Raw genomic sequence first — 15967 nt, 5'->3', positions numbered from 1 at the left:
AAAAAGCATTTCAAGACCTGAAGTAGTACCTGACATCACCTCCACTACAATCTAAACTGGAAGCAGCAGATAACCTATACATCTATCTGACAGTATCGGAAGTAGCAGTAAGCTCTACCCTTATACGAGAAAAGCTGGGGGCCCAACTGCCTGTATTATACACATCCAAAGCTCTCATCAATGCAGAAACCAGATACCCAAAGATTGAAAAACTAATTTTGGCGCTAGTTGTTGCAACTCGGAAATTCAGACCCTACTTTCAAGGGCATCCGATCATCATCATGACTCAGTATCCACTGTGATCAATTTGTACAATCTAGACGCTTCTCAACGAGTGATAAAGTGGACATTAGAACTTGGTCAATACGACTTAGCATACCAACCCTGCACGGTGATAAAAGCCCAGGCATTGGCAGACTTCATAGCAGAATTCACCCCAAGCCTAAAGGATGCAGCAACATTGCCCAAAAGTGCCTTAAAGGCAGTCGAGCACACCATAACTGTACCTAGCCCACCTAATGGAGATTTTTGGCGTTTGTAAGTCGATGGATCATCCAACCATCAAAGATTGGGAACAGGCATGGTTCTCACTACCCCAGATGGCTTGATGCTTAAGCAGGCGATCAGTTTGAGCTTCAAATCATCAAACAATGAAGCGGAGTATGAAGCCCTACTAGCAGGTCTCTGATTGGCAAAAGACCTAGCAGTGAAGAAGCTCACGATTTATTCCGATTCCCAGATGATCATCAGCCAAACCTTAGGGGAGTATGCAGCAAAGCATCCAAAGATGGCCCGATACCTCAAGAAAGTACGAGGGCAGCTAGTGACGTTCCAGGCGTACACACTCACTCAGGTTTCACGAGCAGAAAATGCCCACGTAAACGCATTAGCAAGCCTAAGCTCCGCATTAGATCATCAGCTCAGGCGCTTCATCCCAATCGAGTACTTGGAAAGGCCAAGCATAGATGAGGAACCATCAGTCAAGGTGGTGCAAATCAGCACAACCCCGAGTTGGCAAGATCCCATTATCGACTACATAGTCAATGAAACACTCCCCGTAGACTGACTGGAGTCCAGAAAGCTCCAAATGAAGGCAGCACGCAACTACATGTGGAACGACATGCTCGTTCGAAGATCATTTTCAAGACCACATCTTCGCCTCCCGATGACCTGAAGATTATAGCTTAATCCACGAATGTGTCTGTGGAAACCACTATAGAGGCCGTTTCTTGGCGCAAAAACCTCTCAACGTTGGTTATTATTAGCCGACCATGCATTAAGACGCTAAGAAAAATGTACAAAGGTGCGATAGATGCCAGCACTTCAAGCATGTGCCCGCACTACTTACCAACGAACTCCACCCACAGATGAGTCTATGATTATTCATGCAATGGGTGATTAACCTGGTAGGACCAATGTCGCCTGCTACTGGGGGCAGATGCATGATGATCGTAGCAACCGACTACTTCACAAAATGGGTCGAAGCCGAACCCATGACCATAACTACCTAGACGGACATAAAGTGCTTCATATGGAAAAACATCATCTGCCGCTTCGACATCATATACTTCATCATCACCAACAATAGTCCATAGTTCGTGGGCAAAGACTTAGCGAAGTTCTTCAAAAAATATGACATCAAGTAACACATGTCTACGCCCTTGTATCTGTAGGGAAACGGACAGGCCGATGCGTCTAACAAAGCCATCTTCGACTGCCTTAAGAATATCCTCTCTGACAAGAAGGGCAAGTGGCCATACGAGCTCCCTGGTGTTTTATGGGCATATCGCACCACCAAAAGATGAGCAACCGGTAAAACTCCATTCTCTTTGGCATATGGTTCTGAGGCGATCATTTATCCCAACGTCATAGTGCTAAGCATCAGCACTGTACTGCCAAACCTTGAGCAAAACAAAAATGAGATGACCACCAACTTATACCTGGTAGAAGAAAAGCGCGAGAAGTTTATCACCCATATTGCAGCCTATTAGCAACATCTCATTTCCAGCTACAACAAAAGGGCAAAAACCCTACAGTTTCAGCCAGGAGACTTAGTCCTCAGAAAAGCCTTCATTACCGCCCGATGAGAAGGCTCCAAAAAAGATGGCTCTCATCTGGGAAGGTCCGTACAAAATCAGCCAAGTAAGCGGAAGAGGCAGCTACACCCTTACCACTATGAGCGACAAAGAAATCGACAAATAGTGGAATGCTTACAACCTGAGAAAGTACAACGTGTGGCCTAACCTCCCACCGCTCCTTGGACCCTATTCAAGGAGAAAAAGTTCGAAGACTTAAGCAGCTCGACGAACAAGACCTCGCATGCCAAGAATTGTCAGTTGTTATGACATTACTGCATACGAGAAAAGTTAATAAAAGCCTCTATTCTCAATAAAGATTGAAGGAATTATTCGCAAGTCTGGGCCAAATGCATAAACAAACTGACCAATTCCCGCGATAAGCAAAAAACACCTACTGCCCAGCAGACATGGTGTAAGACACCCGCTGCCTTGTAGACATGGTATAAGAAGCCCGTTGCCAGGCATACATGGCATGAAACGCTCCTTGCCCTGCAAACATGGAGTAAGATACTCGTTGCTCTGCAAACATGGCATAACCACCCCTGTGACAAGCAGAATACGCCCTGTGCACATTCAGACATAGCGTATCTGGAATATCCAGACGTGGATGGGTTGTACGACTGCTCAGTTCCCTCTGAATGCATCGACTACCTACGCCGAACGACTCCCATAATTGGCCACGATATTCCTTCCTCTGGAATAGACTTAGCCAACTGAAAAATTCAATTATGCGGGATCCTGGGTTTCTAACCCAAAGAGACGCTAAGCGCATGACCCCTACCCATGAAAGAGTTCGCATGACAAGATGGTCCGTCCTCAACATGCAAATCTTCATGAAGTGGCTTGATTTTAAAGTGTTGCAATACTAGTTAAGCGACCTACTGGATCAAAGCTGCGACTCAAAATGATATGACTTTTGAGGAGCGACTTCGCCTACACCTCATGCCAAAAAGGCCTCCGAGAACCAGGGATGACGCCTAAAGTGGTTATGTAGGTCATCTGCTTTTGTAAGTAAGACACCTGGCCGACAACCCGACAGCTAAAAGCCCAAGGCAGCACGTAAGCAGAAATTTACGTCTGTCGTGACTACACGAACTCGTCTGCTTATTTACAAGCAGCACTTCTGGCCGACGGTCTATGGTTTAAGTTTTACTGGGACAAAGTCAAGTGTCACGACTATAACAGCTACGCGGACCTGCTCTGCTTCCTACGAGAAACACTAGTCCGTCCAACGACTCTATAAGTCAAAAATCTTGCGACATGTCTCTAGAGGGCCAAAGCTCAAGAAGCCATTAAAGTCGAGTATCATGACTATAACAGCAACGCGGACCTCCTCTACTTTCTATGAAAAACATGAGTCCGGCTGACAGCTCTATAAGTAAAAAAATCTCATGACACGCCCCAAGAGGGCGGAAGTTTAAGAAGCCACTAAAGTCGAGTGTCATGAATATAGCAGCTACGCGGACCTCCTCTGCTTCCTACAAGAAGCACGAGTCCGGCCAATGGCTCTATAAGTTAAAAATCTCGTAACATGCCCCGGGAGGGCTAAAGCTCACGAAGCTACCTAAAGCTGAGATTCACAACTATAGTAGCTACGCGAACTCGCATACCTCCTATGGAGACAATGAGTTCGGCCACCGGTTCTATAAGTTGGAAATCCTGCATTTCTTCATTTTGTAGGTAAAGCTCTAAAAGCCTTAAAGCTAAAAATGAAGCCTAAATTGACCACATGAGTCAACAGCCAACTCAACTGCCCGTCATATGACAAAGTTTTGCAAGATGCCACAAGTAGGCAAGGCTCCTGAAGCCCCGAAGCCAAAACTAAAACCTAAGTGATGATGTGGGACCAACTGCTTCATTGAAGCAACTCACCCAGTCGCCCGTCCTACAGTAAAGTTTCGCAAAAGACATGGCAAAATAGAAGGATGAAGCAAAAACAAGGAAAGTTGTTTATTAAATTTCTAGCAAATTGATAAACCGGTTCGAAGGCCAACAAAGTTCAAGCAAAGTAGAACAAAAAGGAAAACGAAAAAACTCAAAACTCCCAAGTCTAAGCAAAAAGACTACTCGTTAGCAGCTTGCGCAACCACTGGTTCCTCGACTGCCATGCCTTCAGCAGTCGTGGCATTCCCAGCAGCTAAAGCTTCTATCAGCTCATCCTTAGCCGCCCCAACCTGGACTGCCCGACCCTCAGCTGCTCCACCAAAGGCAACCTTAAACGAGAAATCAAGCAGATCAACTAGAGAAATGGAAAAAGTCTCAAAGTCCTTCTCGGAAAACTCATAATCTGACGCCCTGCCTTGAATATGGTATACATAGCCAAGCTTGTAGAAATCGGCCTAACAAGAAGCAAGCACCAGTTTTTGACCAACTTTCTCATTCTTCAGCTACACATTCTCCTCAACAAGCTAGTGTGAGCACTTTGCAGCTCATCCAGTTCCTTTTTCAAGTGCTCGCTAGTAGACTATTCACCTTGTAGATCTATCTCATTGGACTCAAGCTTACTGGCAACGTCCTTGAGGCGAGACACTTCACCATGCATGAAGATAAGCTTATCGTCCTTGGCAAAGCAAACAGATCGTAGCTTCAAATTGACACACTCAAGGTCCTCGACCACCGGAGAAACACGATTGACTTCCTTCTTTGCAGTTTCCAACATCGCTTGAGTCACACTAAGCCTAGCATTCAAATGGGTGACCTCTTGATGAGCGATCTTCAGCTGCAAAGAAATGGGGGCAGAGACATCAGACCCCTTTAAAATGGTGAGTTCAGATTCAAGCTTCTCGATCTTTTCAACAGCCAAACGAAACTGAGCCACCAATGCCACTTCAACATCCTTAACACACTTGACAGTATCCTGATCAACGCACATAGATTTGATTGCTAGGATTAAAGTCTTATGCATTGTAGCAATCAAACAGGACCTCATCGAGTAGGCAGGACGATTCGCAAAAGAGTCTGAACGGACGATAACTTTCCCAACACTGTCAACAAACTTAGCCCATGCATTGTCGTCTTCAAACAGGTCAGCCTTCAGCAGCACACAAACTTCAGGAAACTCTCCAACCTCAGACTCGGTAGATCTCTCACAATTGCCCGTGCGAGCAGATTTCCCATTCTCAACAGATGAGTCAATCATGGCAGAAAGAGAAGTAGGCCCAGACGCCACCTTAGTAGCAGAATCCACCTTCCTGCTCTTCATAGCGATGAGCCTCTTAAAAGTAGAGCCAGACTTAGCTCTCGATGGACGCTTTAATACAAACCCGGACACTATAGGCATCACCGAACTCTTCCGCTGGGCAAGTCTCTTAAGAATGGATGTGGTCACCGTCGGAGCAGCAGGTTTTACATGCTCAGGCTCAACAGTTATCTTTGCCCTCTTGGGGGAAGTTAGATTAATGACAAGCTTCTCAGCAGCAGAAAAAATCCTCGGCTTCTTCTTGGCCGAAGGCTTATAAGGAGGTGAAGTATATCTCTTATTTCCACCTTCATTGGTAGCAGGTTCTACAGCAGCGATCGAGTGAGCCAACGCCTCATCCTTTATCCGCTTTATCTCTTCCTTTAGAGGCAGGCCACCCTTCTCCCGACGAAGAAGGCTGAGTAGCCAGCGCTACTCACGGTACTTAGCAGGAATGCCTAAGGTGACGTGTACTTTCTTCATATCTGCCAAAGTCCTTGGAGTTGAGCCAAACTTCGAATCTACACAAAGTAGGAAAGGCGATCAATAAATTGAAGTCATGAAGCAGTTCAACAAAAATTCAAGCAGGATAATAATGAAGTAGTTCACTTACCATTAATAAAGGTAGTCGAGACATACAGCTTAAGAGAAAAGTCAGACTCCTACGCTCCACTCACCTCCAAGGTGTCTTTCGCCCACTCATGATCACCTTTGCTAGAAGCATCGAACAGCCTATGGCGAGACCTCAGCTGCCCCACACCTTCCTTGTGGCTGATCTCAAAGAAGTACCAGAACTCATTAATAGTCAAGCCAAGATCAATGAACTTGCTCAAGTTTGAGAACCCCATCATCGCATGAACTTCATTTGGGAGCACTGAGCAGGTATGCATTTCATGGAGCAAATCACCTCCTAGAAATCCTAACAAAAAGCAACATGCATAGAATTTGATGGCCTTCTTCCTAGCAAATGCACCCTTGTCGTATGGTTCATGGCCGCTATCATCTTTCACCCACTTGATGCGAACTCCTAACGGAATCGCATGCTTGTACGCCTCGAGAAAATCCCGAAGCAATTCTTCAGAATTGATCTTGACATGTGCAGCCTTGAAGTAACCTACCTTGTCGAAAGAACCACCTTGACGATACAAAGGTGGAGGATATTCATCACTTCTGCAGTCGGAGGAAGACATCTCAAAGTCTTTGCAAATAGTACGAGGAAAAATATTTGGAAGACAGCTTGCAAAAAAAAAAAAAAAAAAGGATATATGCATATATATATATATGCACAAGGAACAACATGGATGCGGCCCAAGTTGCACGACCCAGCGAAGGGGAGGCCCACACCTCCACCCATCTTCCTTCCTCTACTCCTAGCGTACTCTAAGCAGGCCCTAAGGCCTCTCGGCCAGTCTCCTTCGCTCCCTCTCACTTGCTTCACCTAACTTGGCCCCCGCCAAGCACATTCAAAAGGGCTAGAGCCTCACGGCTCACCCAGCTCAGCACCCCCACACACTTGCTAACCGTGCCACACCACCTGTTGCACTGTGGCTTCCTTGCCACGCGCCACTCACCATCTCAGCCCCCGCCGAGCCAATTTTTCAAGCCCCAAGGCTCCTAAAAAATTCAAGAAAAAGAAAATTCAAAATTTTCTTACCTTGGTGCGGCACAAAGAAGAATAACTACAACGAGAGATGACTCTTTGCAAGGGCAAGAAAAGAAGAACGCTAGGGGAGGGGGAATAAAAATTTCCTTTGGCTTCTCTTCCTTGTTGGAGTAGTGATTGTTCTCCAAATTTATTTAATCCCCTGCTTAAGGCAGAATTAAATAGGTATAGGGGGCAATTATTTTCCTTTTCCTAGAAGAAGTCTATCTCCAAATCAAGAAAGAAGATCAAGTTCAAATTGGGAAGCAATTCTACAAGCCTAAGTAGCTTGGGATTCCTACACCTACTATCCTTTTCTTGTGTGCAGCACAGTGGGTGTAGGGGCATTTGTGGAGCCTAAAATAATCCCAAATATTCCAGAGGTGACACGTGAACTTTATTCGAGAAAGACAACATTGCCCTCAATAAATGGGCAAGCTTCTCATATGCTCCCACGCGCAGCTCACACCCCTAAAGGTCTCAGCAGCTGAACACAACTGTCCACAGCTCACCTTCCCTTAGTAAAGAATTAAAGATAAGGATTAATTACCCAAATCCTATCTTTAATTCATTCCTAATTGAAGATTGACTTCTATCAAGTAAGTAATCCTAATTTAAATCAATTAGGGATAATTACCCGATTATCTCAAGATATTATCTCCTATTAAATATCTTGTGAATATTTAGAGAATATCTATCCATTAAACACTATATGGCCGGCCCTAGCCCTATAAATACCCCATATTCTACCAAATTTCAGAGCTTTAAAAAGTCCTAAACACTTTACTATCTCAGAGAAACTAACTTAACCATCGGAGATCTGTTGACCTAAACCCCCCCACCTCGTGGGAGCGTGCGGCTTAGGTCTCTGATCAAATGTATTGATTGTTTTGCAGGTGCATTTTCGTCAAGACTGAAGACGGCGGAAATTTGCATTGACAATGTCAAAATTGATAATTAGATTATTACTTAAGTGTTGATTAACGTGCTTATTTTTTGTTTGTGACACATCATTTAGTTTACAAATTTAGTTTACAAATTTAGTTTGTCTGACATTATCCAAGAAAAAATAATCCCCTCGACTATAGTCAATAGTTGGTCGAGTGCAATGATAGTTAGGTCCAAGAGGTTCATCTTTAAAAGTAGCTATAAGGTTCATCTTTGTCAAGATTTTGGCTTCATTTGGTGTATAGGATTCATTTAGTGGTTTAGATTAGATAACTTACAAGATTTAATCAATATGGAATGAAGAAGTGGGTGCCCACTCACATAGTTTGTCCAAGTGAAAGTAGAAGATGAATTAATTATGACGAAAACTTGCCCCTCTTAATCTCCACAAGATTGATAGGATTAGAATAGACAAGAACAAGTCCACCCGTTTTAGGAGAGCAAAGGCATGTAAGTTGCCCTTACTATTCACTTTGAATAGCTCATCATGGTGCATGTTGCATTTAAATGACTACTCAATTAACTTAGTCTCCCTAACAATTATTAGTGAAAAGCATTTAAAAAGCAATTTATAGAAGAAAAAAGGGTATTGGAAGGGCGACTAAATTTCTAGACAATTTTGTAAATTAAATGATGTGAAAGTTGATTATTAGATTATTACTCAAGTGTTGATTAACGTGCTTATTTCTTATTGGTGAACATCATTTAATTTGCAAATTTAGTTTACAAATTAAGTCTGCCTAGCATTACCTAAGAAAAAAATAATCAACTCGCCTACTGTTCATAATGGTCGAGTGCAATGATAGTTAGGTCCAAGAGGTTCTCTTTAAAAGTGGCTATAAAGGTCATATTTGTCAAGATTGCGGCCTCACTTGGTGTATAAGATTCATTTTATGGTTTAGATTAGATAACTTACTAGATGAGTATGCTGGGGAAATTAAATTTTTAGACAAAATTTATAAACTAAATGATGCGTTACCAATAGGAAATGAGTACGTTTATCAACGCTTAAATAATAATCCAATCATCAATTTCCATGTCATTTAATCTTCCTAGCATTACTCCTTAATAGATTCAATCAATATGGAATGGATGCCAACTTACATAGTTTGTCTAAGTGAAGGTATAAGATGAATTAATTATGACAAAAACTTGTCCCTCCTAATCTCCTCAAGATTGGAAGGATTGGAATAGACACGAGCAAGTCCACCCGTTTTAGGAGGGTAAAGGCATGTAAGTTGCCCTAACTATTCATTTTGAATAGCACTTGCCTTTATGCAACTCCACTTGTTTGAAAAATGACAATGGTAAGTACTATTCACAATTTTTTTTTAATGCTTTTAAAATAAAATAATTGTTGAATTCCAATAAATTATTTCAAATACAAGGAAAAAACACAGCATTATAACAAACATAATTAATTTCAACAATCTTAATAGCATTTAACTTAGGGGATAAAATCAATATGGCTCGTGACAATGGTAAGTACTATTCACAATTTTTTTTAATGCTTTTAAAATAAAACAATTGTTGAATTCCAATAAATTATTTCAAATACAAGGAAAAAACACAGCATTATAACAAACATAATTAATTTCAACAATCTTAACAGCATTTAACCTAGGGGATAAAATCAATATGGCTCGTTTCGTCTTCCCTTGGAATGTATGGAACTTCCTCGTTTTTCCAAAAACATTTTAAATATGTGACATATCATCGAGGTGTTGGGACATGGTATCACAATCCTTCTCCTCTTGTATTTCTTGCCTATTACATTTTGTTACCTCAAAATAAATAAATAAATAAGATAAAAGAAGAAGAGGAAACTCCATTTCTCTCGCTTTTGTTTTATCTCTAGCCCTGTCTTGCTCATAAGATAACCTTCCTTGCTCTATATTCATTGCATGTTGGCGAGCCATTTCCTCAACTATCTTAGAATAATCATTCTTCGACGAACACCCTCTTCCAGCTCTTTTCTTACCAATATGCCTCAGTGTTTCTTGGGTCTTCAATGACGACTCTTCAGTAGTTGGCTCGTGCAATGGAGTCTCATTCAACTTAACTTGTGGACCACTAGGCAAAACTTGGTACTTTGGAGTATGCTTCACAATGTTTCAACATTCATGCCTTGTGAATGATTTCTTGTTATCAAGATTGAACTACATTTGTGCTTGTAGTTGTTGAAAAAAAATTGTGAAACAACATTAAATTTACATAACAAAGGTCAAAATAATGACATATTAATTACATTTTTTATTTATTAATAATAAATATTAATACCATATTGGTTAGATTAATTATCACCACTTCAATAAATTCCTCCCTCTTTTGTGATGGCTTCTTGCCAAGCTTTTAAATCTTTATGCAACTGATTGTACCTACTCACCAGAAATTGCTCAATCCGAGATATGCCTTGAATCAGCTCGACAAATTATGCATGAACCTTCTTCCATATATGTTGCACCTTCATCTTATTTCCAGTCATTGAATCGTGAGTAACACGCACCCAACTCTCAAGTTCTCAGCCAACTTGAGCATGAAAGGTATATGGCGATTGATTTAGTCCTCTTTCAATTTTGTCATGTATTATTGGATGGTGTATAAAAGATATAATGTAGCTCATCATGGTGCATATCGCTGTTAAATGACTACTCACTTGACTTCTCTCTAACAATTATTAGTGAGAAGCATTTAAAAATAATTTATAGACAGAAAAAAATTCCACTCGACTAGTATCATTAACAATCGAGTGCAGTAATAGTTAGGCTCAAGAAGCTATAAGGGTCATATTTGTCAAGAGTTGGACCTCATTTGGTGTATATGATTGGCTTACTGGGTTAAATTAGATTAAAGATTCAATCAATTTCGAATGAAGAAGTGGATGTACACTTGCACAATTTATCTACACAAAATTGATAGGATTTGAATAAATAAGTTATTTTTGTGACGAATTTATCTTTTACCTTCACTTAGTCAAAATGTTCACAGATCACTTAATATTTGTTGAATCTAGAGAATTATCCAATTCAAACGAATCCCACGCATTAAACAAGGCCTAATTGTTTATCATTTGTACTCTACCTCTAAATCATCATGCGTTGGAAGACAACCTGTGTGGCTGCCAGTGCCAGGTCTCAGTTTTTCATTTGGCTTCTGGAATCGACATTGTACGATGACTTTGACTTTTAAAACATACTATGTACACTTAGTCAAACACTGGATGGAAGTGTGAGGTTTCAAACCTGATCGCGTTTTGTAAGAATATCAATCTGTTGTGCGATCCGTCCCAAACCAAACGGCAACGCACTTGGCCTCTCCTGTCAAACATTAATGCGCGACTTGAATTTTGTCGCAGATATTTTTCCTTTCCTTGTCCTATCACCTCAGTGTTCACAACCTCAACCCCTTTCTAGGGGAAGCAATTTGTAGTGTTCCCCCTTGAATAAGTTAAAAAAATAGTTATTATTGAATATTAATCGCACTAGCACGAACTTGAACGTCACGTGGTAATGACCTCGTTAACAGGCTAAATTACAGCCATCCTAATAATTCAGTAGATTGCGCCTTAATGTTCTGATCAGAAATCCAATCTTGTATAACCACTTGATCGGAAGAAATCAGGGAGAGAGGGATTATGGAGTGATGGCCACGCCCATTGACCTGGTTGACTAGAAATATGTGTTAGTTGGAAAAATGCATGTGGTAGGACCAGTAGGAAAATAGACCATGGAAAATAGACGAAACTCTACGGAAGCGTCTTTGACTATAATGCTTTTTTAATTCTAAATACGAAATAATGCTACACTTATTATTATTATTTAGTTGTTTCATTATCTATAGCGAGACCCGCCAACTTATATACGCACACATCGGAAGCCATTCAGCGTAAAAACAAAAAACCAGAAAATATGAGAACCAAAACTCTGAACGTCTCCTCCGCCCTGCTCTGCTTCTTCTTTCTCAGCTGCCACCACCTCCTCCGCCATGCAGAAGCTCAAGATCCGAGCACAGAAGGATACACCTGCTCAGCCACAGCCAACCAAACCGCCGACCCATGCCAGACCTACGCCTTGTACCGAGCCCTCTCCCCCGACTTCCTCGACCTCGCCGCCATCGGAGACCTCTTCCAAGTCAGCCGCCTCATGATCTCCAACCCCAGCAACATCTCCTCCCCGAATGCCTCCCTTGTCGCCGGCCAACCCCTCTTCGTCCCCCTCTCATGCTCCTGCAAGTCCCCCAACTCCTCCATCTCCATTTCCTACGCCAATATCTCCTTCACCATCAAAGCCGGCGACACTTTCTACCAGATCTCCACCCACAACTTCCAAAACCTCACCACCTACCAGTCCGTCGAGCTCGTAAACCCTGATCTGGTCGCCACCAACCTAACCATCGGCGTCACCGCCTATTTTCCCATCTTCTGCAAGTGCCCCAACAAAACCCAGGTCGGAAACGGAACCAATTACCTCATCTCGTACGTTTTCCGGCCGTCTGACAACATCTCGACCGTTGCTTCATTTTTCGGGGTGCAAGCAAAGGCCATAACCGATTTAAACGGCAACAACATCCAGCCTTTTGACACGGTTTTCGTGCCGGTGGCTCGCCTTCCAGTACTCTCCCAACCCACTGTTGTTCCTTCTGCTGCACCGTCTGGGAAGACAGAGAGGAAAGGAGTGATCAGAGGGCTGGCAATTGGGCTGGGAATTACCGGACTTGTGCTGATTTTCGTTGTCGGGTTTTTGATTTACAGAGACGGATTGCTGAAGAAGAAGATTGGTGGGAAGGGAGATGAGGAGAATAAGGTTCTGTACAAGAGCAAGCAGGGGTCGGAGAGGGCGAAGGAAATGGAGGTGGGTTTGTTGGCGGATGTTTCGGATTGCTTGGACAAGTACAAAGTGTTTGGGATTGAAGAGTTGAGAGAGGCCACAGATGGGTTCAGAGAAAGTAGCTTGATTGAAGGGTCCGTGTATAAAGGCTCCATTAATGGAGATTTCTATGCCATCAAGAAGATGAAGTGGAATGCCTACGAGGAGCTCAAGATTTTGCAAAAGGTATTTCACCTTCTTCTTTTCTTCTCTGTTTTTGTTTCTTAATTTTTAGGTACTTGATATATAGATCATAGGATCTTTTACCAAACTAGCTATCCACGATACAAATTTGAAAGTTGTGAATAAGGGCTAGCCAAGTGTGAATTGATATATAGATCATAGGATCTTTTACTTATTATTTTCTGTGTGGAATATTATGTTCATGGTCGAAATCACATTGTTTTAGCATTTAGATTTATATTCTAAAAAGTAATAAAATAAATGAAACCTAAACAAACGTTGTGAAACGTTGTTTCGGATATGAACCATTGTCAAATTACGCGGTGTCGGCTCATTTAAATGATTCTCCTCCTTCAGTTTAAGCAAAACTTCTTACTTAAGCAAGAACATGGCGTTTATGAAGGTTGTTCTCTTTTAATTATTAATTAGTGCAGTTTAATGTTCGTAAGCATGTTTTGGCTGGAGGGACAAGAACAAGGTCACAAATAGCGATTTTTCTTGAATACCTACAGGCACTCTCAATGCCTTACACATATTTGACCGTTGGATTATCCGACAACTTAGACTGAGTGGCCGAGGACTGTCAGATTTTATGCAAATTGTGTGGAAACTTTAGTGTATTCAAGAAAAAACGCACAGATGGTAGAAGATGCAGACTTGTTTGAGCCAAAGGTTGAAACATTCCAAAAGATAAAGGATTCAGACTAGGACAGCTCTTGAGAAGCCTCATTATAAAACTGATCTGTTGCAATATTCAATTAATTACTGCTAATATATGATATGATTTAGGTAATCTGGCAATGCGACTTGTCTGCTTACTAAGTTTTTTAAGTTTTTATAATAGAATATCTTGTTTGGCAGGAAGCTTTAGATATTAATTGTGTTTAAAGCATTCTTAGGAAGAAAATAATGCTGGGAAAAATGTCTGCCGTCAGTGGTGTCGCATTTGTGGCCCAATTAAATGGATATTCAAATGTAGAGCCTTTGAATGTAGCCATAGATGATGTATTTCTAAAATTTAGACCAAAGTTTTTGGCAAATGGTAATGAGCTTTCTAGATAGATAGATATAATGTATTATCATGCATATCCCAAAAGGATAAAGAATGAAGTAAAAAATTGCGTTATTGGGTGTCAAAGAAGTCAAATAAAAGTAGAAGCGTGTGTTAAATTAGTTGGCTTGCACTATCTTCTTAAATTTGAATTCTCTTCTTGTAAATTAGAGAGTAATTTAAAATATCGTCACAGTAAATCAAAAGTTAAATGAAGTATTAGGTGAAAGATAACAAAGTGAACCATGTGCAGAAACTTCCAAATGTGCAGCCTTACAATTTGGTTTTTAGTCATTCTATTTAGTTCAGTTGTTTGTTGGAGAGTATTGCCGGGTCCATCCAGTTGTTGGAATCATTTTTCATGTTATTTTAATAGGTTTGGTGAGGTTAAACACAACATTTACTTTCTTCTCTCTTTTCTTTTTTATCCAGAATTTAACGTAGATTAGAGCAGTTTAGAATATATATCATTCATCGAGTAGTTTAGAATATTTATCGGGTTTTCCTTAAAAAGAAAAGAACATTGAAGATTTTACTTCTACTGGGGTGCATATGAGATTGCTTCTCATACTTGGAACTGAAAAACTTTGATGACTTCCAATATACTGTTATTAGCAGACATTTTAACTACTTTGCATAGGGTACTTTAATTACTTTTGAAACATGATTAGTATGTAATTATGTGCACAATTTTGAATTATAATTGACAAAATACTGGCTTTTCGAATTTTGAAGGTAAACCATGGCAGTTTGGTGAAGCTAGAGGGTTTCTGCATAGACTCGGAGGATGATTCTTGCTATCTAATTTACGAGTATGTCGAAAATGGTTCTCTTTATTCATGGCTGCATGAAAACAAGAATGAAAAATTGAGTTGGAAGACAAGGCTGCAAGTTGCTATCGACGTTGCAAACGGTCTCCAATACATTCACGAGCACACTAGGCCGAGGGTTGTGCACAAAGACATCAAGAGCAGCAATATTCTCTTAGATTCGAACATGAGAGCCAAAATAGCCAATTTTGGGCTAGCAAAGACTGGTTGCAATGCCATAACAATGCACATTGTTGGAACTCAAGGCTACATTGCACCAGAGTATCTAGCTGACGGGGTGGTGTCAACGAAAATGGATGTTTTCTCTTTTGGAGTGGTGTTATTAGAGCTCGTTTCGGGGAAGGAGGCGATTGATGAAGATGGAAATGTTTTGTGGGCAAGTGCTGGTAGGATTTTGGAGGGAAATGAGGAAGAGAAGGCAAGGAAACTCAGGGAGTGGGTGGACACTGAAGTTTTCTCGGAGTCATGCTCAGTGGAGAGCATACTGAATGTTGTGACTGTTGCCATTGCTTGTTTGCATAAAGATCCTTCAAAAAGGCCAACTATGGTGGATATTGTCTATGCCTTGAGTAAGAGTGATGATTTGTTTTTTGACGTCTCCGATAATGGATCATCGGCTCCCCCAGTCAGAGCAAGATGAATCGCGAGGAACTCTTTTGGCTTTCATCTCATGTAGGGAAGGCAAGGGTTAGAGTCGAATTATTGCCGTGTCTAAGTATTTATTATGTACCTGTCAATAAATATCATGTATCTGGCATTTTCGGGCACGTGTCCCTACTCGTAATTTTTGTATCATAGTGAGTAAAATCTGTTCATTACTGCTCAAGTGGTAGGAAAAAAAATCATTTGGAATAAAAACTCAAATTCAAGACGTATGCAACCAACTAGCTATTAATTTAGCGGTATTCTCTTCCAGACTATTGAACTAGGTGCCAAGTTCGAAGCATGTATTTCTGGGATGTAGAAAAGAAATTTAGAAAGAAAAAAAAACACCCAAAATCAAGAGATAGCCACATCAAGTTGGCAAGATCTTGCAAACTTTGCATTCAAAAGCTGAAACCCAGTTTCGCAATTCCATTCCAATGAAAAGCTGTAAAGATTTCAACCATAAACTAGAAAAAATTTAGGACGAGTGGGCAAAAAAGTGGTTGTAAGATGGGGAAGTTGAGCCGGGCAGTACGCTTGGTAAAGG

The 15967-nt window shown here is 41.1% G+C and overlaps 1 protein-coding gene across 1 annotated transcript; it reads left to right on the top strand.

Moving 5' to 3' along the window:
- Window positions 1–11696: 11696 nt before the first annotated feature.
- Window positions 11697–15644, top strand: LOC137737150 (serine/threonine receptor-like kinase NFP). The gene is made up of 2 exons (XM_068476541.1): window positions 11697–12897; window positions 14681–15644. The coding sequence occupies exons 1-2, from the start codon at window positions 11755–11757 to the stop codon at window positions 15413–15415; spliced, it is 1878 nt and encodes a 625-aa protein (XP_068332642.1). The 5' UTR covers window positions 11697–11754; the 3' UTR covers window positions 15416–15644.
- The last annotated feature ends 323 nt before the right edge of the window (window positions 15645–15967 follow it).

The sequence above is a fragment of the Pyrus communis genome, chromosome 6, assembly GCF_963583255.1.
Source record: "Pyrus communis chromosome 6, drPyrComm1.1, whole genome shotgun sequence".
Lineage (NCBI taxonomy): Eukaryota > Viridiplantae > Streptophyta > Magnoliopsida > Rosales > Rosaceae > Pyrus > Pyrus communis.
This window is presented reverse-complemented; position numbering and strand designations above follow the sequence as displayed.

Excerpts from the sequence above, each read along its gene's own strand:
- LOC137737150 (XM_068476541.1), top strand. The coding sequence starts at position 11,755 with ATGAGAACCAAAACTCTGAACGTCTCCTCCGCCCTGCTCTGCTTCTTC. Across the intron at positions 12,898-14,680 it reads AGCTCAAGATTTTGCAAAAG|GTAAACCATGGCAGTTTGGT; the intron begins GTATTTCACCTT and ends CGAATTTTGAAG.